At 35.8% G+C, this 26,439-nt stretch overlaps 1 protein-coding gene across 2 annotated transcripts; it reads right to left on the bottom strand.

The window, feature by feature from the left end:
- Nucleotides 1–885: 885 nt before the first annotated feature.
- Nucleotides 886–4,092, bottom strand: LOC114269524 (branched-chain-amino-acid aminotransferase-like protein 1). 2 transcript variants are annotated; one of them, XM_082912609.1, is made up of 4 exons: nucleotides 3,114–3,196; nucleotides 2,264–2,356; nucleotides 1,474–1,611; nucleotides 886–1,163 (listed from the first exon to the last, which is right to left on the bottom strand). In XM_082912609.1, the coding sequence occupies exons 1-4, from the start codon at nucleotides 3,165–3,167 to the stop codon at nucleotides 1,116–1,118; spliced, it is 333 nt and encodes a 110-aa protein (XP_082768735.1). In that variant the 5' UTR covers nucleotides 3,168–3,196; the 3' UTR covers nucleotides 886–1,115. The 2 variants fall into 2 exon arrangements, with proteins under 2 accessions (XP_082768735.1, XP_082768736.1); XM_082912610.1 differs by lacking the exon at nucleotides 3,114–3,196 and adding an exon at nucleotides 3,966–4,092 and having other exon boundaries at nucleotides 889–1,163.
- Nucleotides 4,093–26,439: the final 22,347 nt, after the last annotated feature.

Genomic DNA, 26,439 nt, shown 5'->3' with positions numbered 1-26,439 from the left:
TGAGATGCTCTGGGTTAAGTCTTTTCTCCAAGATTTTGGCTTTTCTGTTTCCACTCCTATGCGCATGTTTTGTAACAATCAGGCTGCTATCTTCAATGCCAATAACCCTGTGTTTCATGAACGCACCAAACATATCGAAGTTGATTGCCATTTTATTCGTGATCTCTTACTCCGGAAGCAACTGGTGACTCCTAATGTTCGTTCTGAGGATCAATTGGGTGATATTCTCACCAAACCTTTGGCTCGGCCTTCATTTCTTCGTTTGTCTACCAAGCTGGGCATGTTCGATCTCTGTGCTCTAACTTGAGGAGGAGTGTTAGAATAGTTCTTTTAGTTATTTTTGTTCTCTTGTTAATATTTACTTAAGTTGAGGGTACAATGGTCATATTGCTACTTTAGGTTTTTTATATATATTTGAGTGATGTAAAGTTGAGGGAATAAATTAGTTTTCAATATATACAAAAGTTCTCTCTTCTTCTTCTTCCTCCTAACTTTCAACCCTAATTTCTCCATTTTACATTCTCACTAAAATGTTTGTATTACCATATATAAATATGACATATATATATATAGAAACAGGGGGGAAAAGCTCTATGTTTGCCTCCAAGTAATCACAAGCAATCAGCCGTGACTGAACTTCTTGTCTTTGTAAATTTGCAACAACAAATTTGCAACAACTGGTGTGGCATCTTTACGGGCCTGCAAAATTTGAACATTGATATGATAAATAAGATTGAATATAGGGTCAAAATAAAGAGAAACATTACTATGATGAATATTGTTGTGGTATAGAAAACTAGTGAAAGACATGAATCACTAAATCTGACAATTAAATTGAGTAGATGAAGTCCATTTATAGCACTCGATAAGAAAATCAGCTCAATTTTGGAAGAAATAATTAATAGACAGTGTGTTCTCTCTACGACAACAAAACTTCTCAACAGTATAAATGCATCTCCACTTCATTAAATGTTGGGCAGCCTGCAAGCAATAATAATATTGTAAATCAATTTACATCAATCTAATTTCAATCGATTTCATCATAAAAAATATATATTTTATATACAAAAGAAAAGAAAAGGCTCACTTGTTCTATGAGCCCTTGTGCCCGCTCTCTATTTCATGGAACACTCGCTAATTGACCAGCACAACCCTTCCATTGCCTTCATAAATTTTTCCAATCAAAACCAAAGAAAGTAAACATTTTATTTTTGGAAAATAGAAAATAGAGAAGAAAAAATCCTTTGTTGCAAACAAATGGGAAAATAAAAAAATAAAAAAGATTAAAAATTATAATTTAGGTAATCTAAACCATGCTAATGTTTAAATTATAGTCAAAATTATCACAAATTGCGTACTCAATGTACTCATTCCACATAATAATTATCACCATCAAAGATGATGTATTAAAAATAAAATACGAAAAAGAAAACACTTCAAGTTTATCGGGCTAATTCAAAAAGATCTAGGAACCTCGGGATTTTCTTGAAGTTCTGATGCATCAATGACTGCTGGGGGCTTTCCCAATCCACAAAGCTCGCTGTATATGGAGACCAAGTCTCCCAATCCTAGCTCGAGAAACGATGGGGGCACAACCTTGTCAAAAGATGGCTGACAACATTCAACCGATTAAAATTAAGTCACGGAAATGATGAAAATCAAAACCAATTAGTGTGTTTGGTTTGAGTTCTCTGGATTAAGTTTTTTGAAAATTGATTTTTTTAGTTTTTGTATTTTTTTTTTTGTTTTTAGTGAATATTTTTTAAATTTTAAACATTTTTTTTTTACTTTTTTAGATGCACCTTACTTAGATATATTTAAAAAGTAAAAAATTTGTGAAAAAATATTTTAAAAAATTAATAAATACATAAAAATACAAAAAAATGTACTGAATTCTTATATATTTTTTTTGTATTTTTGGTATTTAAATATTTTTTTTACAATTTTTTTACTTTTTAGGTGTATTTATATTAGGTGTGTCTAAAAAGTAAAAAAACTGCTTAAAATATTAAAAAAATTCAGTAAAAATAAAAAAAATACGAAAAATAAGAAAATAAAAATTTCTGAAAAGTGTTTTTGAAAAATGGAAACAAGCAAGGTGAATATATTTATATAGATAGTCAACAGGATACGAAATTAATATATTTTTAAAATTTTCAAAAATAGATAATTTACAGGAAATGATACAATATAAAGGAAAAACACATTTAAGGGGCCTATCATCTAAGATAAATGACAAATAGAGGTTACAAAAACAACTTACCAAAATACTGAGTGGATTTCGTATTAATATGAAGTGCTTTCCATTTTTTATCAAATCATCAGACAAACCAGGTACGCGTTGTTTTGAGATATGCTGTAAAGAGGAAAAATGAGAACAAGTTTGTGAAGTGATATAGTTTGAAAGTGAATCAGTTCCTGCACAACAGATTAGCATGTGGAAATGATTGACATTTTCTGCATGCAACCAGTAAAATGAAATCTTGGGATTAGCTGAACTACATATAATTTTACTGAAACCAACCATAACTGAGACCAATGAAAGCTCACCAAAGTTCAGAAAAACTCAGGATTTTATTTACTAACAAATTTTGTAAACATATTACACTTTCAGAATTTATAAAATTAAGATGCAAATTAAGATGCTGTGGTAGTATCATGATTGATTTATAAATCATGAACTCAAGGAAATTTATATGACCAGTTATCAATCTTTATCCAAATATGCACACGTTAATGTACCTTTTGGGAAATACAATTTAGAAACATAAGAGTTAAAACACTGTGTATTGACTTCAATTGGTGATCCCCAAACGTGTATCTAATAGACTGTAATTTGGCTGACTTTTCTTAGGCGTCATACTTTAGTAATAATAAAGGGATTCAAATGATTAGCAATTTGCTAAGATAAGAGACTGAGTTACAGCTCCATCAAAGGCCCTAATATTTAGTCTTGAAAATTCAGAAAATATTGAAACAAGTTCGGGAACATAGGCATTTTGGAGTTGCTTTCCTCTTCATCAATTTTAGAAGGAAACGATAGTAGGCATATGTGGAACCTGAATACAAAGAAAATTACCTATGCAGTTCATTCACAGAAAGGAGTATTTGACCTTCTCAAAATCCAAGTTAAATTTTGTCAGGAGATCAATGTTGAATTTTTCCATTTCTCTGCTCAGAAGAATTCTATCAGGTTTATGTTATTAGGTATGTTTTATGTCTCTGCTCAAAGAATCAATAAGTCATCCACTTAAGTACTACAGAGTCTCTTCCACTATTTTCTTACTTTTGTCCTTTGATCTGGCTCTTTTAGGGTTGGTTATTAGGAGTTACATGGTGCAGTAGTATTTTCTTTAGCAATTTTGAAGAAAAGAAATAATAATTTAACTTGCTTTTAGTAAATTAATATTAACTCATTAAAAATAATATTTTTTAGATAACAATATGGTACTTCTATTTTAATTTTCTCTGTTTTTTGACAAATATCTACTTGTCTGGTCACGTATTAAGTATCGTGTGTTGTTAATTTAGACCTACTTCCACCCGTTAAAGTTTAAAGTTTTCTACTATAGACAAGTTCTTTGAAAACTTAAAAGTTGTAATTAAATATTTAAACTAAAATGGTTAGTTATGAAAATATTTTATACATATCCTAACTCCACTCTGCATTTTATATACATTATGTATTGAGGATTATACAATTTATATGCTTTTTATCTTTCAAAGAACCTTACTTTTGTAATTTCAAGGACTATACACTGTTTGGTGTCTTGTTCTCACAAGATATTTGTGTTTGCTATAACTATATTTATTTTTCTACCCATTTTTATAGATGTTAAAAGTATCTTATGATACACAATATGATACAATACTCAACTCATAAAAATAGAAAAATAATACTCAATTCGTATCCCAATTTGACAACTATGGAAATGATATTTACAACTAAGATTTTTTCCACATACTTTCATCATATTCTTTTCCTCATTGTTTTCCACGTTAACAACACAAAGATTGATGATTTCCCTTGCATTTCCTTTTCCTTTTCCTCAAAAAATTGATGAACAAAACAGAGGATTAGTAATCTTATCCGAGGATGGACAATCATGAATAATTTTGCAGATTGACAAAATTATTCCAAAGCATGATTTTACTAAAGACGAAAAATAGCACAGAATTTTGTAATAGGTCATGAAACATGAGCGATCTTGAGTAATTGATAGAAAAGCTTATGGTTACCTTACAGAACTGATATTTCTTTTCTCCTGGGCCAAAAATGATATCTTTCACAACTTTATTTCCATCAGATTCCTATTCATGTCATACAATCAATTCCAACAATATGAGATACAAAGATAATGAGAAAAGTACACAGTCTAATGTCAGATAAAAAATAATAAAAACAGTTGTGATAAGAAAATATAAAAAAATATCAAAACAAAATATGTAGCCTTCATTTGGAGACCGACAGCTCTCTGAGATCAGTCTCCGACATCGCTCTGGTCATTTTTTTCTCCAATTCGTCGATCTGAGAAACTAAGACCATCGAGACCGATCGAGTCTTTGGGATTTGAAAAGAAATCTATGTCTCTGGGGATGTTGATGACTCTTTCAAATGTGGAAGCCATGAATTTAGAACTGGATTTGATGCACTTCGAAGAAGCATTGTAAGTTAAAAACCCTAGTTCTAGTTTTGAGATTTGTGTATCGACATGTACAGAAGTAGGGAGAGAGAGAGAGATTTTGAAATTTGAATTCTAAGACGTGAGGCTAAAAAAAAAAAAAGGTGTGATCTTGTACCATCTAAACCATTGAAATATTGTATCATCTGAGCCGTCCACGTATATATACAATCTAGTAGTGATTAGCAACAGTTTCCATCCATAAAAGATATAATCATACTTAATTAAAAAGTGACATTAAAAATAAATATAATCATATGCTAATTAGAATGTGTGATTAAAAAAATATATATATAATTACACTTAATTAAAAAGTAACATAAAAAATAAATATTACCACACTCAATCAAATTAAGTATGATTAAAATATCAATTTAATTTTTTTTATTACACTTCTAATAAAAGTGAGATATTTTAATTTGTTAAAGTATGATCTTTAATTATCTTTGTAGTAGTGAAAAGACAAATTTGAGTGAGTAACTTCAATGGTGGTTCGGAGCTGTGATGAAAAAAACGAAATAGGGCGTCGTTTAAGAAACAGAAGGCAAGGAGAAGAGACCTCTGTGTCTGTGAAATTCAATTTTGTTGGAAAATGAAAGAGTCGTCCTCTGTTATTCATGAGTGTAGAATAGAGGCGCGAATTTAGAAATTGTATATGTTATATAAAAATCAAATTGGAATATTTTATACAATCACACATATTTAGGCAGTGATTAAAAAGTAATAATGTATATATAATCACACTTTAATTAGAAGGTGTGATTAAAAAATATATAAATAATCACACTTTAATTAGAATGTGTAATTAAAAAATATATATATAATCACACTCATTTAAAAAGTGTGATTAAAAAGTAGTAGTGTCTATATAATCACACTTTAATTAGAAGGTGTAATTAAAAAATATATAAATAATTACAGTTTAATTAGAATGTGTGATTAAAAAATATATATATAATCACACATATGTAAAAAGTGTGATTAAAAAGTAGTAGTGTATATATAATCACACTTTAATTAGAATGTGTGATTAAAAAAATAAATATATATATATATATATATAATCACACATTGAAAAGTGACATAAAAAATAAATATTATCGCACTCAATCAAATTAAGTGTGATTAAAATATCAATCTAATTTTTTTTTATCACATTTTCAATAAAAGTGAGATATTTTTTTTTGTCAAAGTGTGATATTTAACTATTTTTGTAGTAGTCTATATCGGCCCGTAACTGTGACGACCCAGATTTTCTAATTATTCTGTAGAATTTATACTAATATTATTTAATCCGAACTCGAAAAATATATAATTTATTATATATTATTATATGTAATTTTGTAAAATAATATAATTATTAAAAGTTTAGGGATCAAAATATAAATAATAATAATAATGATGGACATAATAATAAAATAAATAATTAATTTTCTGTTAGTATGTGATAATGTGTAATTTAATTAAGAATTAATTAATTTATATAATTATATTAAAATATAGGGTCAAAAAGTAATTATCTTAAATATCTATTAAGGATAAGAATGAATTTATATAATTATTACTGAATCTGCCACGTAGCGCCTTTTCCCCCTATAAATACGGAGGCGCCTGGAGAGGAAACGGCAGGAAGAAAAGAAAAAGAAAAGGAAAAGAAAGAAAGAAGAAAGAGAGAAGGAAAGGAGAGAAAGGAAAGGAGAGAAAGAGAGGAAAAAAAAGAAAGAATAGTGGGAGGTGAAAAGGTCTTTGATAGTGAAAAGAAAGAGTAAAGTATTAAAGTTAAGGTGAGTTATATTATACGTTGAGTTACCAAAATGTATTTTACTTATATTTTGACTTACCAAAACCTATTTTATAAAAGTTATGTTTTATTAGTATATTTATAAAAGTTATGTTCTATAAAGGTTTCAGTTACGTGGTTTTATTTCTGAACCCTATTTGCTTAAAAGGAAACCCATGGATGTGTTTGTTTTACTCTTAAAGAATATTTGGCTATGACCTTATATGAAAATGTGTTTTGTAAGTACCACCACGGGAGTCCCATGCCTTGGGGGACTTAAATAGCCATTGGCTTAGTGAGTCCCATGCCTTGGGGACTGAAATAACCATTGGCTTAGTGAGTCCTATGCCTTGGGGGACTTAAATAACCATGGGCTTAGTGATTGACCACTTTGTGGTCCAGTGTTTGTCGTGGATCCATTGACCAGTGTAGTGCTTGGCACTTAGTGATGTACCGTGGTTATGGTTGTATAGTGATTTTCATATTATATGTGAAATTATCTGAAGTATATATCAAATGATTTTCGTATTATATGTATCAAGTTCTTTTGGTCTAACTAATTATCCATGGTGAATTTTATGCCTTATACTCTTAGTATAATATTTCTCACTCTGCCGTGAGCTTATAGTTTTTTACCACTTTCAGGTGGCATGTCGGGACCAGCGTGTGGAGTAGGCACGAAGCACTTTTGTTGATGTATTTTTTTTATGTAAAAATCGGCCTTTTTGGTCAATACCTTTTGTAATAAAAATAGAAGCTCCAATGATTATTTTAGTACCCTTATTTAAATATTTCTTCCGCTTGCGTTTATTAAATTGTTTAAAGATTTGGCCGGAGGTAACCACGGTTACTGGCCATCACGATGCCTAACCCTTGGGTACGGGGAGCGGGTCGTGACAGTAACGGCCCGTATCGGCCCATATATCGAATTCATGTCGCTACGTACCGGACTCAGACGCTACGGCTGTGAATTCCATTCTCACCGGTATACTGGTGAATATCTGATTCAGTGCTATGATTTTCCGGTACAAATCGGCCGGTATGTACTGTACCGGCCGATATTTAGAACTATGTTTAGTAGCTTCATAACATTTAGGTATCACAAAAATGGCATCTCATGTTACGCTAATTATATTAGCTAATAAGCTTCAAATTTTATTGAGAAATCACTAACACTTATGTGGGAAGTTAAAATAAGCTGCGCTTGAGCCAGACTAGAATTCTAGTCAGAATAACTTCCTGGAACATTGACGGACCTGCCACTTGAGGAAACAGAGATTCAAGCCTTGATGGGCTGAATCTAGCATGAAGGTTCAGGACTAGAATGGTAGCCAGATGTTTAAGGATAGGATTAGGGGACCATGAAGTGCGCCTTAGGAAGATGCAAACTTAGTCAAACAAGTGCCCTTGAATCTTAGGCCCAATTAACTTTTAGAAATCCGCGCTAGGTGGAACACAAATCCTAAGAAAAAGGGGTTGACATAAGGAGTGGAAGGAAGCTCAACGGCTAGTGGGAGCATGCTAGAAAAATGAGGTAATCTACACAATGGAGCACAAAACCACTTCAATCGAAACCCTCTTCTAATTATTCTGCACCTTTGTCTATCTTGTCACTAACTTGGGCATTGAAGTGTCCCCAAGCTGCTCTAGCCAGCCCCTTTACTTTTTTTGTGAGTGTTTTTTAGGTATGAAGTAGAGCTACCCCATTACTGTAGTGGCCTGGGTCGAGGCTGATCCATTTTATTCTCTCGGGCTAGGACATGGGGTTGTCTTAGGTGTTTATGGCCTTGTTGGTGTGGTGTAGGGCCTTGGAGTGCCTTGAACTGGGTGTGCAATAGCAGCAGAGAACTTTCTACATGGGCAGGTCGCACCAACGACCATGGGGCTTGTGGCCGCAATGGTCTAGTTTGGAGGCTATGCCTGCAATAGGCCGCGGCCAAGCATCGATCAAAACATAGCTGCAGGTCGGTTGGCTAGGGAAAGGAGTGTGTTGCCCATGAAGGGCCGCGGTGTCAGGCCGCGACAAAATTAGTCGCGCTTGTGAGGGTCCTGATGGCGTCCGCGACCATGTATACTAGGTAGTCACTCCCACGCTGCTAAGCATCACATCCACGACCTGCTAAACTGGCAAGTTCCCGGCCGTGAGGTTTTGGACCGCGGCCGTGATGAGTCGTCTATATAAGTCCACAGTGCGTTGAAAAGTCAGTTTTCTTGATTCTTTCTCTTCTCTCTCTCTCTCTCTCTCTCTCTCTCTCTTCCATTATTGTGTTTCTTCGACCTAAAAGCTTGGGTTTCATCTAGCTATACCGATTTCTTACCCCTACAACCTTAGACCAAAATGTAGAGCAGGGCGATGGCATCGTTTTGATCTGAGTGGATCGTGTTTTCATTGTCGGTGGATTTTTTATTTTTCTTCTCTTCGCTTCAAGAGGTAGGGATTCTAAAACTTCTTTTCAATACCTCATCACAGATAGACCTATGATGATTTTTATGGAATTTAAAAATATAGTTTCTAGTTGATTTTGTTAAAATTCATATGGGATGGTTTGGGGTTTAAGTTATGTGTTATGGGTTGAAATTGGTGGTGGATTAGGTGTTGTTGATGATGTTTAGAATATAGGGTTCAGAACTCTAAGCTTCTAACCAAGAAATTGGAAAAAGATAATGTGGTTTGTTTAGTGTAGTATTGGGGTATATGGAATATACCTTAATTGGTAATTGGAGTTAGGTTGATGTCATGACCCAAACCCGTCCCCATGGGTATAGACTGTAACTGGCCAGTAATCTTGGGTTACCTGGTCTCGAAGACAGAATTAACAGAAATATTTAATTAGTAACGGGGCTAGAACCGGAAGCAGACTATAAAATTATGTCCAATGAGCTATGCGTATGTGCCATAAACATAAACTCCTCATATAAGTAATAACTCATACCAATCACATCCAGGAGATAGAAATCAACCAAGACCATTCACAACATCATTATTATACAAACCCAAAAGCTTATTTACAATGCACGGTCAACAACATGACCAGCAAAAACAAAAAGACAAAAGTCTCTTGCGTGAGGCATCCTTGGTTGACTCCTCAAAACTTGGTATCCTCTCACAGGTTTACTAGGGATGAGGTTGCACGTCTCATTGCTCATCTACATACATATTTATATATATATATACATATACGGAGTGAGCTAATGCCCAATGAGTAACACCAAAATAAAGAGGTTCATGAATGAAGTCCAACATAATATAAAACATGTTTTACGATTCCAGAATGATTCATATTACACATTCATGTTAAAACATTTGCTATAATAGAGTCCATCATCTCACAAAACATATCTTCCAATTTCCATAACAATTCGTATATCCAATCATATAAATATTTGTGATAACAATATTTGATGGAGTCTCTTACGTGGTACATCCAATAGAGTAACAATATAACAATGGGCCAAAGCCAATAGGTTCACTAGTGTCAATCAATAGGACCACAACTGGTCAATCAATAATCAGTGTGGACCATTAAGGTCTAACATCAGAGATCTCTATTTTCAATTAATACAATGAGCCATGGTATTGTTTCCCCCAGGCGAGGGTGTATTAATCATTGGGCCACGGTATTGTTTCCCTCGAGGCAAATGTCAATGCTCTATGGCATTGTTTCCCCTAGGTGAGGGTCTATTAATCTATGGGCCACGCTATTGTTTCCCCTAGGCGAGGGTCAATGGGCCATGGTATTGTTTTCCCCAAGCGAGGGTCTAGTAATGGATGCCACCAATACATTTCAAAAAGGGATATTCATTTATTCATATAAAATAACATTTCAAAATCATCATCGCATGGAAATTTTCAAAACATCTTTCGAACATATCTTTATAAAGGATATTACTCACCTTGAGGAGGTTGATATTCGTCCACAATGTTCAAACCTACACATTTCACATATACACATATTGGAACACATTGTTCGAATCGAATAATTCATCTTCTCTTTGTAATTCAATCATTCATGTTGGTTCTCACTTATTAGTTCCTTAATGAGTCACAATTCATGCCTAACAATGCTCCAGAGAAGATGAGAACGAAGATTTGAACACAGAAGAGCTTACCAAAATATGCTGAAACAGGGGTCATCACTCGAGCCAACTATTGGTCGCTCGAGCAGTCATAGAGGTCTGCAAAAGTACTAGATGGATCTTATCTGTGCTCGAGCCAACTCTTGGTCGCTCTAGCAGTCCAACAATGTACAGAGGGTTCACTCGAGCGCACACTTCGTTGCTCGAGCCTTCTGTAAAGACTGCAAAAGTACTGGGAGCTCGTCAAGTGAGCTCAAGCGCACACTTGGTTGCTCGAGCTGTCTGCAGATTTTTTGGGTTTTCTAGGTTGCTCAATGAAGTTCAAAAATGCATCTTTCATGCTCAAAGCTTGCATGTCTTACTTGAAAGATGTAGAAACTCTTCATAATGCATAAATTGATGGAGATTATGATACCTCAAACTCAAATCTCTTTAAATTTTCCAAAACAAAGTTCAAACTCCATGTTCTTGTCATACATGTAATGACCTCTTTACAAAACTCATGAACGTAACAATTTGAGCTGAAAGGTTCCAAACATGTACAAAATTCTTTTCCAAAACATGAATTTAAAGGTCAACACATGATGGATGAAACATGCATCTACAATATAACTTATAATTTAAACATGGATGCAAGAATTCAAACTCAATATGACAAAATTGAACATATTCTTGCATGCATGTAAAGTTTCTTCATCTTCTTGCCTTTATTAACAAAACACATGCAAATGGTCATGTATAATCCATGAATACAACTCTAAAACATGATATCTTCAAGGATTGAGAGGTAAACTCTTACCTAGAGACTTCAAACACTCTAATTCAAGCCATATCTCCAAGTTTCGTTCAATCTCTACACACTCTCTCTCTCTCTAGATGAGAGTTCACTCTGTCTCTAAAAGTATAATCCTAGATTTTTGCACTTAAGAATGAAGAGAATTGAGCTCAAATGAGCTTAAGGCTCATATTTTTAGTTGGAGTGGCTTAAGACAATAATTAGAACATTCGACTAATTAAACACAACTTAATTATTTAATCTAAATCAATTTTTGATCAAACTAGCCAGAAGGTTCTAAAAATTCCAATTAGTCTTTTCATGTAACCAATTTGAGTTTCTGATGCTATTAAGGCCTTCAATTTCATATTCAGCGTAGAAATCACTATAGATAATTTTCAATTTGAGTAGATATACTCAAATAAATCACATGGCACATATCACAATTAATAAATAACACATAATTAAATAATTATAATCATGATATGCATGTTGGGGTCATTACAGTCTTCCCCCCTTTAAGAAGTTTGGTCCTCCAAACTTACATTACCTTGTGTTGGAAATAACTCAGAATACTTTGTATCAGAAACCGGTCAAATACCTCGGTCTCATATCATCCTAATTTTTTGCGAGTGGTTTCTTTCTCATCAACCTTATTATGAAAATTCAATCCATTCCCCTTTGTCACAGAAGTTAGATTTATTTCTTATCCAATAGTTTATAGTTCAATTTGATCATTCAGTTCAGTGACTTATGATTGTCATTCAAAATCATTCAGGTTTAGTAAGTGGATCCAGATATTAATCCCATAGTAGCAAAGGTAATACCGAAGTAATCAATCACATGTTGTACCTAGTTCACATATCCCCGTAGTCCCAATTGTAGAATACAATAACACAGAGTAGTTAATCACAAAGTACACCGAATTCACATACTTCCAGATAGTCGAGGTTTTTGATTCCAATAGTCTTCATAATCCAAAAAGTTCGTGGTTAACCATTCCCATAGCATGAATCTCAAAATCCGATAATACCAAAGCAACTAATTTTTCATTTAATTAATATTCCGATCGGTCAACAATAAACGTTCAAATATTGTTTATAACCAAATCGGTCTACTGTCAACGGTTGCCATAGCATCGGGCTAAAAACACGGTAATACAGAAGCAGTCAATTTGTAACATAGTACGTGTGTTCCCAATCAATCGAAGGTACATGTTTAAATATTGTTCATAATCACATAGTTTGTTATTAATAATTCATATAAGGTCTTCAAGGTGGTAACCATTCAAATCAAACACAAGTCCTCGGTTCATCAATTCGCATAGTATCGGGTTTAAGACATGTTAACACAGAAGTAGCCATTCACTAAAACAATCAATCACCGGACTTGCACAATTTAGTTCATATATAACGCATATATCTCTTAAAGTTGAGGGTTAATTCTCAATAGTTTTCATGATTGGGTCTGTATGTTGGCAGTCCACATAAAGTCTTCTAAATAAGTTAAGTTTTCAAAATAAATTTAAGCTCTAGGTTTGTCAATTCCCTAGTCAAGAATAAAAATAATCTGGTCATTTGTTCATGAACAGTTCATAATCTCCTATTAACGATACCAAGTCGGATAATGGTTCTCAAATCAGGTCAAGGTTTTTATCGAATCAAATCAAGCAACAGTGCTATCAGATCACATTAGATGTAAGTTCTATCAAATCATATCAGATGAAGGTTCCATCAGATCAAATCAAATAAAGGTTCTATCCCATCATTCTCAAATAAGGTACATTTAGTTCTATAGGTCACATTCTATTCTCTTAGGTACATAGTCAATAGTTTCACAATCGTTCAAAATTTATTAGTTCTGAAAGTCATATTCAGAGTCATACATCACAATGGTTCACATCAAACTGTTTCACGTCATGTACAATATGGCGTTCTCCAAATAAGTTCACATTTAGATGTATAGGCATGCAGTTGTTCATATCAAGAGGCATGTATCATAATCAATATAGTAGTTCCCAAATAAGTCTTTAATGTAGGTATATGGTACACTGTAACGCATCATACAAAGTTTCTTAGTGGCACATAATGGCGAGTTCGTTATGTAGAAGTTCCAAATCAATCATATAATCACAAAAGCATGGGTCTAATAATCCAGTCAATCTTAAACAACAAAATACACAGTCACACTGAATATATAGTTCATTATTTGGGGTGCCCAACTCAATCACATAATCACAGGGTCATAGTGTCGATAGTCTAGTCGGTAGGGATAAGTAATATGATAAGTCGTTCCGAGCAAAGGTATAGATATTTATATGTGTCCGAAATCTATTAACATTCTCAATACGTATTCATAAGCATGATGCACGGATGAACACAAGACAAATTCTCCAGGTACAATAGATAAGGCAATGATTCCATAGGTCTACTCAATCTAGATGCAATTGTAGTAGAGACAATAGAATGTGTCGTACCTGAATCAATTAACATCCTAAGCAAAGGTGTATATATGTATGAATCCAGAATCAATCAACACATAGGCATTCGTATATAAATAGTAAAGGTACCTGGGTCAACGGTTTTAGTATTGTAAGTGTTTTCTGCGACGAGTGCAATTATTCTATCATAACTAGCAGTTCTTACCGTTGGTACGAATCCAATTGAGGCAGTGGGTCTATTCACATTTTGTCTAGTCTGTGGACAGTTCTTCACCATATGGCTTGTTTTACCACACCAAAAACAAGCTCCCAAAATACGGTAACAAACTCCCCGAAATCTCCTACCACATCCATTGCACTCTGGCTCAGAATCTCTAGTGAAATTAGAAGTACTGGATGTTCCTTGATTTTGCTTCTTAGACGACGTTAAACCCTTATTTAAATAAGAGTCTTGTCTTTTTGTTTTCCATTCTGAAGTTCGGATCATGTTAGCTTCAGACATCAGTGTTCAATCTAGTACTTCAAGATATTTTGTTACTTTCAGAACATTCAGTTGATGTTCCTGCATCGGTGGTGGCGAAGGTTCTTGTTGTAATGGTAGCTGTTGTTGCCATCTTAAGGTCTCTTCCATTTCTTGTGTTATTCTTTCCAGTATATTAAGTCAGGCTATAGATGAGTCTTCCAGCTCATTTGCCCTTGTTCTCTTCATGTTCTACACAACCTCTTGCCAAGCCAAGTACAAAAATAAATATAGATACACATAGGCATATTTGCACACAGGCACATAGTCTTATATTCGCACTTTACATATCGTGAGTCCACAAATAATCGTATGCATCTAAACTTAAAAGATAAGTACACACTTAACCATATTCATGCCTTCATGTGTTCACATATTTGCAATGTCTGAATGCACATAAGCATATACTTTCAAATGAATGCAATCCTAAGTCTTTTCTAGACACCTTATTGCTCAATTGGACAAGTGTGTGAGTCATTAATTCATGCTCTAATGCCAACTGTCATGATCCCAACCCACCCTATGGGTTTAGATTGTAACCGGCTCCCAGATTACCTAACCTTAAAGACAAAATTAACAGAAATATTTAATTGGTAACGGGGCCAGAACCGGAAGCAGACTATAAAAATTTTGTCCAATGAGCTATGCATATATGCCATAAACATAAACTCCTCATATAAGTAATAACTCACATCAATCACATGTAGGAGATAGAACTCAGCCAAGACCATTTGTAGACACCCCATTTTTGACCGTCCTCAAGACTTGGACGTCACTGTTTGAACACTCGGTGATCATCCTTGTTCGCGTTCGTCTTGAGTTCCCGGAGGTCTCGGCGACGCGCCCTGCCTCAGGATCTCTCGACTCGATTGTTTTGTGTCTTGGTTTTGCACCAAACACTTGTGTTTTGCTTTGGAGGGCAGGGAATGGTTTGTGAGACATCCCCACACTCCACCGGCCACGGCTTGAGGCCACCGGCCTTGTTTCCTTGCCACCGGCCATTTGTGATGGCCGGTCGGCACTCTTGATGGTCGGTCGGCATTATGTTTGGTCGGCCGGCCACTGTTTTTGATCAATCGGCCACTCTTCCTGACCGAGACCTTTTTTTGAGGGGGGTTGACCCTTTTGAACCTTTTTTTTTAGCTTCTCCAAGAAGCTTGACCCTTTTTTAGCTTCTCCAAGAAGCTTGACCTTTTTTTTTAGCTTCTCCAAGAAGCTTGAACCTTTTGACCCTTTTTTAGCTTCTCCAAGAAGCTTGACATTTTTTAACCTTTTTTTAGCTTCTCCAAGAAGCTTGACCCCTTTTTTAAAGCTTCTTGAAGAAGCTTGAACCTCTTGACCCCTTTGCCTAGCTTCTCCAAGAAGCTTGGCCTTTTTGATCCAAGCTTCTAAGAGAAGCTTGGCCTTTTTGGTCAAAGCTTCCAAGAGAAGCTTTCCCCCTTTGGTTTCTCTATATAAAGAGAGCCTCTCCTCCCCTTTAGGGGGTTGGAAAATCTGATATAGAAGAGATATATATCACTCTCTCTATATATCTCCCTCTCTCTCTACATTTGGGTGGGTTAAAGGGTCCAAAAGGGTCTTATTCTTGGCCTTTTGCACACCACTTCATAGCCACACACCTCCATCATCACTTGGAGGTTCTTGGAGCTTGTTTTCAGAGGTTGAGGACTGGTTTTTGAGACCAAGAAGGTGCTGGTTTGCTGGTCTTCAAGGGTGAGTTCTCCTCTTCCCTTTTCTAGTCTTTTCTTGCTTCATATCTAAGCCATAGTTTCTTGCATTTTTGGGCTCCGACCCAAACTGTAAATCATCATATTTTGAGGTCCTCTTCATGTTTGATTGAGGACCTCTTGCTGTTTGAGGACAGTAGCTTGCACTTGCTTCATTACCCCTCTTAAATGCCATTATCTTGCATGTTATTCTTGGCCTATACGTGATCTGTTTTGGAGCATGATGTAAACTGTAAATAGGCTTATTTTGAGCCCCTCTTCAACATTGAAGAAGGGCTTAATACTGTTTGGGACCTCCATGCTATACTTGCCATTATATTCTCTTTTGGGTCCCATTTTTGCATGCCTTGGCAGCCCCTGATGTTGCTGTTTTTGGACTTTGGTCCGAACTAAAAACAGCCATATTTTGACCCCCTTGTCATGTTTCATTAAGGGTCTTTGGCTGTTTGATGAATTTTTTGTATACTTGCTTCTTTGGCCACCTTTTGGCCCATTTCTTGCATAAGAGCTTAGCCATACCTATGTTTGTTTTTGGGGTTTTTACAGTTCTGTAAATGTGCATATTTTGGGCCCCTCTTCAATGTTGTTGAAGGACCCTAACCTGTTTGGAGTCAGCAGCTGTGAGTTGCTTCATAATCTCATATTTAGGGCCATTTTTGCATACTAGTTTTGCCCTATTTATGTTTGCTGTTTTGCCATGCTTTGAACTGGAAAAATGCTTATTTTGGGGCTGCCTTGCTACTGTGTATTCATTGAATGTCCATATTGTGCATGTTTGGTATAGCTATAGGCCATTTCGGGTGCCAAAATTCATGTTTCGGGACTATTCCATGCATCGGGTGTACTTTCGCCTCATTTCGGGGCTGTTTTCCCCCACATTTCAGTGCTGAAATCCCATTAGCATGTTTGCATATCATTTTCCATGCCATTGCATTGCATATGCCATTGCCTCGGTTTGCGTGCCCGTGTGCACGCATTTCAAGGCACTTCATTTTCATCTTATGGCCTCCTATGTGAGTGTGGCTGAGGTCCACTTGTATTGGTGTAAGCCCATCTTGCATTGTGTATGCCATGTTTCAAAGCGTTGCGCATGTTATGTTGTTAGCATTGTGTATGCCATGTAGTTGCATAGCATGCTTGTATTCTTGTTTGCATACCTAGGTTGCATTGCATTGGCATGCATGCCTTGCCTCTTGATCATGTGATAGAGGTTGGGCTTTATGTGTTTGTTTGGTTTGTATGACATTTGAAATCAAAGCGCATACTTGGTTTCTTGGACCATCACGCATCGAAATGCGCAATTGGTGGTCCGAGAATCAAGGAACATCCCCCTTTGAGTCAAAACCATGATAAGGGATGTGTTGGTGCACACATTTGCTTGGAATTTCATGCCATACACTGTCTGTCCTTTGTTGCTGTCAAAACTGTCTTCTGCAGGAAGTTTCTGCCGACCGGCAACATTCAGTGCCGACCGGCCATTTATTCAGTGCCGATAGCTTTATCTCCAGCCGATGGATATTGTACACGGCCGGTGGCCATCCCTCCCAGCCGATGATGTTCTGCAATGCTCATAGAAGGTTCTCTGGGACTTTGACAAGTTTTCAGAGAAGAAAAGGCAGTGAAAACAGAGGCAGTAGTGCTATGGCAGCGAGTTTCCGGGCGATATGGGTCAAGCATGCATCATTCGCGCATCCCGAGGCGGGGGCCGTGGCCACCTTCCCTTTGCATTTAATTTATTAATTAAATAGGAATTCTGTAATAATTAATTAAGTAGTTAGTTATTTATTCGGACTGTAATATTTATTCGGTCCCTCCGAGTGAGGGCGTATTTGTAATAAGTGTGGGTGCATGTGTGTATGTCTTCCAATCCCCACTTCTTTCTTCCCTTTTATTTACCTGCTTATGATGGTAGATTAGGGCATCTTTAAAATTAGCATACCTTATGCTATGCATGCGTGCATCCATACATTTGTATTACATACATTAGGCTCGGTACATCACGCTAACTGCATCTGTACTTCAATTCGCAAATTGAATATGTGGTAGTTGATCGCATTTCACATGCCATGTTTAGGGTTAGCCGAGCCTGCCTAGATTGCATTTTTGCATGTGATGCATTAGCCATTTTTAACATGAACTAGGACATGCATGTTTGCTAACTAGTTTACTGTTTTGGCACGGAGTACGATATAAGTATTTATGCTTTAGCATCCCGCATGCGTGTGAGTGTTGCCATGACAGTATGCCTGCCATGCGGCTTAGTGCTTATGTGTTAAAATGTTTTAATGCCTGTGGGTGGAGGTTGGATTGTTTGGATTGGAAAAACTCGTTGAAATCCGTATTTTAGCCTACTTACGAGTAGCAAATTCCAAAGCACTTTTCCAAAACCGAACGGATATGCAATGCTTATTTCCAAATTAGGCAATCTAGTCTATACTTGTTTGCTGCGCGCATAACATAGTAATTCTAGGCTAATAAATGGAATAAGAACACGTAATGTTTTCAAAATCGGATATCATGGTTAGTAGAGGCCGGTCTTCGGATCGGGCGAAAGGGGGTGCTCATAGCTGACCTTCCCCGATCGTACCCAAGCTCCCGAGCCGAGACAACTCCGGTGATGACGGACATGTGGCCTTCAGCACCGAGTCAGGGTTTCCTAAATTTCCCCATTTAAAAAATATTTAGGTGGCGACTCTATATCTGGCAAAGCAGTCCATGTTTGGCACTACTTTTTCAAAAATCTGTTTCTCAAAACGATTTGCCAGATTTGGACTCTTTGGTTCAGATTAAGAACCGCGACAACAAAATCGCGAGTCCGAACTGTAGTAGCGAAGGGCCCCTCGCGGGACACGTCTACACCATTCACAACATCATTATTATACAAACCCAAAAGGTTATATACAATGCACGGTCAACAGGACTAGCAAAAACAAAAAGGCAAAAGCCTCTTGCGTAAGGCATCCTTGGCTGACTCCTCAAAACTTCGTATCCTCTCACAGGTTCACTAGGGATGAGGTTGCATATCTCGCTGTTCACCTACATACATATATATACAGAGCGAGCTAACGCCCAGTGAATAACACCAAAATAAAGAGGTTAATGAATAAAGCCTAACATAATGTAAAACATGTTTTATAATTCAAGAACAGTTCATATTTCACATTCATGTTAAAATATTGGCTATAATAGACTCCATCATCTCATAAAACATATTTTACAATTTCCAAAATAATTCGTATATCCAATCATATTAATATTTGTGATAACAATATCTGATCGAGTCTCATACGTGGTACATCCAATAGAGTAACAATATAACAATGGGCCAAAAGCCAATAGGACCACTAGGGTCAACCAATGGGACCACAACGGGTCAATCAATAATCACTGTGGACCATTAAGGTCTAACATCAAAGATCTCTGTGTTTCAATTAATCCAATGGGCCATGATATTGCTTCTCCAGGCGAGTGTTTATTAATCATTGGGCCACGATATTATTTCCCCCGGGCGAGGGACAATAGGCCATGGTATTGTTTTCCCTAAGTGAGGGTCTAGTAATGGATGCCACGAATACATTTCACAAAGGGACGTTCATTCATTCATATAAAATAACATTTCAAAATCATCATCGTGGAGCAATTTCCAAAACATCTTTCGAACATATCTTTATAAAGGTTATTACTCACCTTGGGTAGGTTGATATTCCTCCACAAAGTTCAAACCTACACGTTTCATATATACACATATTGGAACACATTGTTCAAATCGAATAATTCATCTTCTCTTTGTAATTCAATCATTCATGTTGGTTCTCACTTATTAGTTCCTTAATGAGTCACAATTCATGCCTAACAATGCTCCAGAGAAGATGAGAACGAAGATATGAACACAGAAGAGCTTACCAAAATATGCTGAAACAGGGGTCATCACTCGAGCCAACTATTGGTCGCTCGAGCGGTCATAGAGGTCTGCAAAAGTACTAGATGGGTCTTATCTGCGCTCGAGCCAACTCTTGGTTGCTCTAGCAGTCCAACAATGTACAGAGGGTTCACTCGAGCGCACACTTGGTTGCTCGAGCCTTCTATAAAGACTACAAAAGTACTGGGAGCTCGTCAAGTTCGCTCGAGAGCACACTTGGTCGCTCGAGCAGTCTGCAAATTTTCTGGGTTTTCCAGATTGCTCAATGATGTTCAATGAAGTTAAAAAATGCATCTTTCATGCTCAAATCTTGCATGTCTTTCTAGAAAGATGTAGAAACTCTTCATAATGCATAAATTGATGGAGATTATGATACCTGAAACTCAAATCTCTTTAAATTTTCCAAAACAAAGTTCAAACTCCATGTTTTTGGCATGCATGTAATGATCTCTTTGCAAAACTCATGAATTTAACAATTTGAGCTGGAAGGCTCCACACATGTGCAAAATCCTTTTCCAAAACATGAATTTAAAGGTTAACACATGATGGTGAAACATGCATGTACAATATAACTTATAATTTCAACATGGATGCTAGAATTCAAACTCAATGTGACAAAACTAAACATATTCTTGCATGCATGTAAAGCTTCTTCATCTTCTTGACTTTAATTAACAAAACACATGCAAATGGCCATGTATAATCCATGAATACAACTCTAAAACATGATATCTTCAAGGATTGGGAGATAAACTCTTACCTAGAGCCTTCAAACACACCAATTCAAGTTATATCTCCAAGTTTCCTTTAATTTCTACACGCTCTCTCTAAAAGTATAATCTTAGATTTTTGCACTCAAGAATGAAGAGAAGTGAGCTATAGGCTCATATTTATAGTTGGAGTGGCTTAATAAAATAATTATAATAGTAGACCAATTGAACACAATTTAATTAATTAATTTGAATAAGTTTTGGATCAAACTTTCCATAATGTTCTAAAAAATCCAATTAGTCTATTCATGTAACTAATTCCAACTTTTGATGCCATTAAGGCCTTCAATTTCAGATTCAGAGTAGAAATCACAATAGATAATTTTCAATTTGAACAGATATACTGAAATAAATCACATGGCACATATGACAAATAATAAATAACACATAATTAAATAATTATAATCATTATATGCATGTTGGGGCCGTTACAATTGATACATATGGATGTTTGTTGTTACAATTGTCATCTGGAGTTTTATTCTTGGCCATCAGTGGAGGATGGTATTGATTGTTGCTGGACATATGCTATGTATACTATTGTAGGATGGGTTATGCAATGTAGAATGATGCATTGTTGGTTGTAAATGGACATTGTGAATAGACAATTTCATTATTGAGTTGTGGATTATGTTGCTAGGGAAGGAACTAGAACGCTCTTGAATGTTGTTTATGCTATGAGACTGTCGTTGGATAATCGTGGTTTTGATGTTTAGTAATTCGTATTGTGTTTTGGAAACATTTTTGGGAATGTAGGAAAAATCATTATTGAACGGTGGTGCGCGGAGCACATTTTGTTTTAAAAAAAGGGGTTAATGTATTTGATTGTTAGCAATTATTGTTGTGTTGAGTGGATTAGGTGTATGTACTACATGCGTATATCTATTTGTGTATCTAGTAGGTTATGTGGTTGTGATATTGTTTGGGGGTCTGTTTCCCGTCATATCAAGCTGGCAAAGCGAGGCACCTTAATAGAGGTTTCCTCAGCCCTTCCAGTTTGCGCCAGGTAAAGTGTGAAAGGGGGTCCGTTTCCCACCATATTTGAGCGGGCAAAGCGTGGTGCCGTGTGATAGGCTTTTCGTCCTTCCAGTTTGCACTCGGTAAAGTATGACCTGAGGGGCGTCCCATTCCAAGTGAGGCCGATAAAGCGTTATGTAGTATTTGTGTTGTCAGATCTGCCATCCATGTTGTATGCCAGTGGAGATGGAGTTTGAAGTATATATTACTCTTGGTTATATATTTTTGGATATATGAGATATCATTTTGGTGTTGTGGTTGTCTCTTGCCCTTGGGCCTATGGCTAGGGAAGATAGTAGATATATTGGTGTGTAGATGCGTATAGTGTATTCAGATGTGAGGCTGGGTTATGACTTGCGTATGGGGTTGGGTTGCAGAATAGATGTTTAAGTGAGATTCTTTTACATTAATGTGGAAGATTTTATTAAAGAAAGAATGGGTTTTGAAATGTTTTGGGGAGTAAAATGAGAATTTGACAGAGAGAAATGATTTTCATACTATGTTGTGTGAAGAGGATGATTTTGGGAAAAAAGCGTGCTTATACAGGTATACTTTTGGATATTATTTGTCACACTACTTATATGGTATATCATGGTGCATGCATGGTCATTTCTAGCTATATGTTGTGATTGGTTAGGATCTTTGGGATCTCTATTGGGCTTAGTGCTCATCCCACGTGTTGACAAATTTTTCAAGTACAGGGGTAGAAGATTGTACAAGGCTTGAAGTCTTTTACTTTGTTGGTCACAGAGCCTTTTTATTTGTTGGCCGAGTGCCATGTATTATACAAGGGTAAATGCCTTTTCTATATTGTTGTCCAATGTAAGCCTAAGGGCATTGGACCATGCCATGTTTATATATCATCATCATTGTTCCAAGAGAATGCTATTAATTATCGTTTGTTCATTTTTCTTGAATGGGTACAATTAATGTAAATGGTAATAATATAAAGGATTTGGTAAAGGATTTGGTAATGGATTTGGGTAATAAAAGTTGGCGTGTTACAACTTGGTATCAGAGCGAGTCGGGTTGAATACTTTGGGTTCGTGGGTAGTGGTTTTTACCACATTGGGTTTAGTATGCTTGGTGAGGACGTTCCACATGGATGATTTATGTGTTAGGACGTTGTGTGTTGCATTTATGTGAGCATGGGGTTAAGATTCTGGGATAATACTTGTTGCCGGTGAACTTGCTTAGAGGTCTCATTGGAAACACGCTAAATCAATATGGTTTCTGATGAGGATTCTTTGAGAGTTCCGAGATGAGTATGTCACAACCCAATCCCGAGTGCTTAGGGCTAAATTCACAACTAGCTAATTAATTCTAATTTTAACAAATTAAGTGCTGTAGGCGGAGAAAAGATAAAGTAGTAAAGAAATTAAATAGGTAAATATAAAATCAAAATACTCAATAATGTTTATAAAAAAATCATTCCTTAGGTCTTTTATTTATTTTATTGATGATCGGATAATTATTACAAAAATACAATATGTCCACATTAAGTCTTGTGCTAGTCCCACTACATGAGTTTACAACTTTTCCTTACATATCATCACCTGAAAGGGCACAACAGTTATAAGCACATAGCAGAGTGAAAAATATTATATCAAGAGTATATGGCAAAAAATTATCATGGATAATTATTTAGGCTAAAACATTGTACCTTATTTAATTGGAGTTAATCAATAATTTAAATAGCATAAATGAATTTTAGAATATAAGCAAAATAGTCATAACCATGGTACAAAGGAAAATTAGAATAGAGGTCACCAAAGTGAAAATCAGAATAGAGATCAATGGATCCATAATAAACAGAAGGCCACAAAGTGACCAATCAGAGGCCAATGATTATTTAAATCCCCCAAGGCATGGGACTCTCGTGATGGTTCTCACAAAAATAAATGTTTATATATTTCAAAAATTTAAACAATCATATCCATAGGTTTTAATTTAAGCAAATAAGGTTCATAAAATAATTAACGTAATTAGAAACAGTAATATAATTTATACCTTTGGCAACCCCGTGTGCTTAGGGCTGCATTCACAACTAGCTAATTAATTCTTATTTTAACAAATTAAGTGGCGTAGGCAGAGATAAGATAAAATAGTAAGGAAATAAAACAGGTAAATTAATAATCGAAATACTCAATAATTTTTTTTATTTATAAAAATTACATTCTCAGGTCTTTTATTTATTTTATTGATGATCGAACAATTATTACAAAAATACAATATGCCTGCATTAAGTCCTGTCCTAGTCTCACTATATGAGGCTACCACTTTTCCTTACATATCCCCACCTGAAAGGGGACAACTGCTATAAGCACATAGTAGAGTGGGAAATATTATATCAAGAGGATAGAGCACAAAATTATCATGGATAATTATTTAGGCTAAAACATTGTACCTTACTTAATTGGAGTTAAATCAATAATTTAAATAGCAAAAATGAATTTCAGAATATAAATAGAATATTCATAACCACGGTACAGAAGGAAAATCAAAATAAAGGTCATTGATGTGAAAATCAGAACATAGGTTAATAGATCCATGACAAACAGAAGGCCACAAAGTGACCAATCAGAGGCCAATGGTTATTTAAGCCTCCCAAGGCATGGGACTCCCATGGTAGTTCTCACAAAAATACATGTTTATATACCCATTGTCCAATAATTTCTAAAATTTAAATAACCATATCCATGGGTTTTAATTTAAGCAAATAGTGTTCGTAAAATAATTGACGTAATTGAAACAGTAATATAACTTATAAAACATGAATTGTATAAAATAATTTGTGGTAATTCAAGATATACGTACAATATTTTATGGTGACTGAAGGTATAATATTATTCACCTTAATATTGATCCCTAATTTTACTCTTGTTTACCGTAATCAACCTCTCTTATTTTTCCTTGCTTTCAACTTACCAGCCCTTGTCCCTTATTTATATTGAGGTAAGTCGTGGCATCAATCCATGAGGATGCTAGATAATGACACGTTGCTCTTATCCATTAGGCTACGTCTTATCCATAAGACTTAACACTTATCTCCAATTTTGCTTAGCTTTAGGTTCATTTCACTTTGGCCCAATTTTCAGTTTAATTTCATTTTGGTCCAATTCTTAAAATAATTATATACCATATTTTTGATATGACACAACAACCTCCTAATTAAATTAAATTTTAGCACATATAACTATTAAATTAAGCATATTATATATATTGTTGATATTAACATGATGTTAAAATTAATTAATCATTTGAGGTGTCACATTTCTCCTCTCCTAAATAGGAGTTTGTCCCCAAACTTGTCGTACCTTGGTTTTTAAAAAGATGTGGGTATTTGGCCCGCATTTGATATTTAGTTTCCCATATTGCTTCTTTGACCTTATGATTTCTCCACAAGACTTTTACAAGAGATATAATCTTATTTCAGAGAATCTGATCACGACGATCGAAAATCTGCACTGGTTGTTCTTCATAAGTGTCATGACCCGAACCCGCCCCCGTGGGTTAAGGACATAACCGGCCAGTAATCAAGAGTTTACCTACGGCCTTGAACCAAACCAAACGTATTTTAACAGAGTTAATGGGGGCCAAATGGAAGCAATTTAAAACTTTGTCCATAGAGCTGTGCTTACATAACAAACCATAAACATGCATATTAATAACTCACAACAAAATATGTACTACATAAGGTTCTGTACATACAGGATCATATAAGTCTAAGTCAACCCATCACGACTATATACAACAGATGCAAAGTCTTCGCCAACATGACAGAATATAAATACATAACAAAAGGGCGGAGACGGGTCTCGTGCGTGAGGCACAAGGGCTGACTCTCCCAAAACCTTTGTTGTTCCACATAGACTTCGGTTATGTCCTTAACCCACGGGGGCGGGTTCAAGTCATGACAGAGTGGTATCAGAGCACGAGTTAATAACTCACACACTTGTCCGAAAGAGCAATAAGCATCTAGAAAAGATCTAGGATGCATTCATATGATAAGTGTGAAATTGAAAGCATCGAGAATATGCCTAACTATTTTGATATGAACGATTATGTGCGATAAGTTTGTGAATTACTTGTATTGCAATTGTTTGAATATGTGTGCTTCCTAGTATATGCATACTTGTGTACCTTTTGTATAAAGTATAATGTAAGTTTAATCAGATGGTGAGAACAAGAGGTGGATAGAGGAGTCCTCTACTGCCAGAATAGACAAAATGAAAAGACTGATATAGGAAATGGCAGAAACGTTGAGGCAACAACAGGAGTGGCAACAACAGTGGCAACAACCACACCCTCCACCTCCACCTCCGGCACCTCCTGTGTCAGATAATCAAAATGACAATCGGATAATAGCACTCACTAAAGAATTCAAGAAAATGAAACCACCACAGTTCCACGGGGGACTAGATCCTTTGAAAGCCGAAGCATGGGCTCTCGGCATTGAGAAATTGTTTGAAGTGTTCCCTTGCTCGGAGACCCAGAAAGTGCTTCTAGCCACTTTTATGTTAGAAGACGAGGCAAGAAGATGGTGGATATTAATGCGAGAAAATCACAAGGACGTTGACTGGGTGAAATTTCTGGAGATTTTCTACGACAAGTACTTCCCACAATGTGTTCGGGATAGGAAAGTAGCAGAGTTCATGGAACTTAGGCAAGACAACATGACTGTAGCTGAGTATGAGGCCAAATTCATTGAATTGGCCATGTTTGCACCACA

The sequence above is a fragment of the Camellia sinensis genome, unplaced genomic scaffold (genome assembly GCF_055761805.1).
Source record: "Camellia sinensis isolate YWXY unplaced genomic scaffold, ASM5576180v1 Unanchor4, whole genome shotgun sequence".
Lineage (NCBI taxonomy): Eukaryota > Viridiplantae > Streptophyta > Magnoliopsida > Ericales > Theaceae > Camellia > Camellia sinensis.
This window is presented reverse-complemented; position numbering and strand designations above follow the sequence as displayed.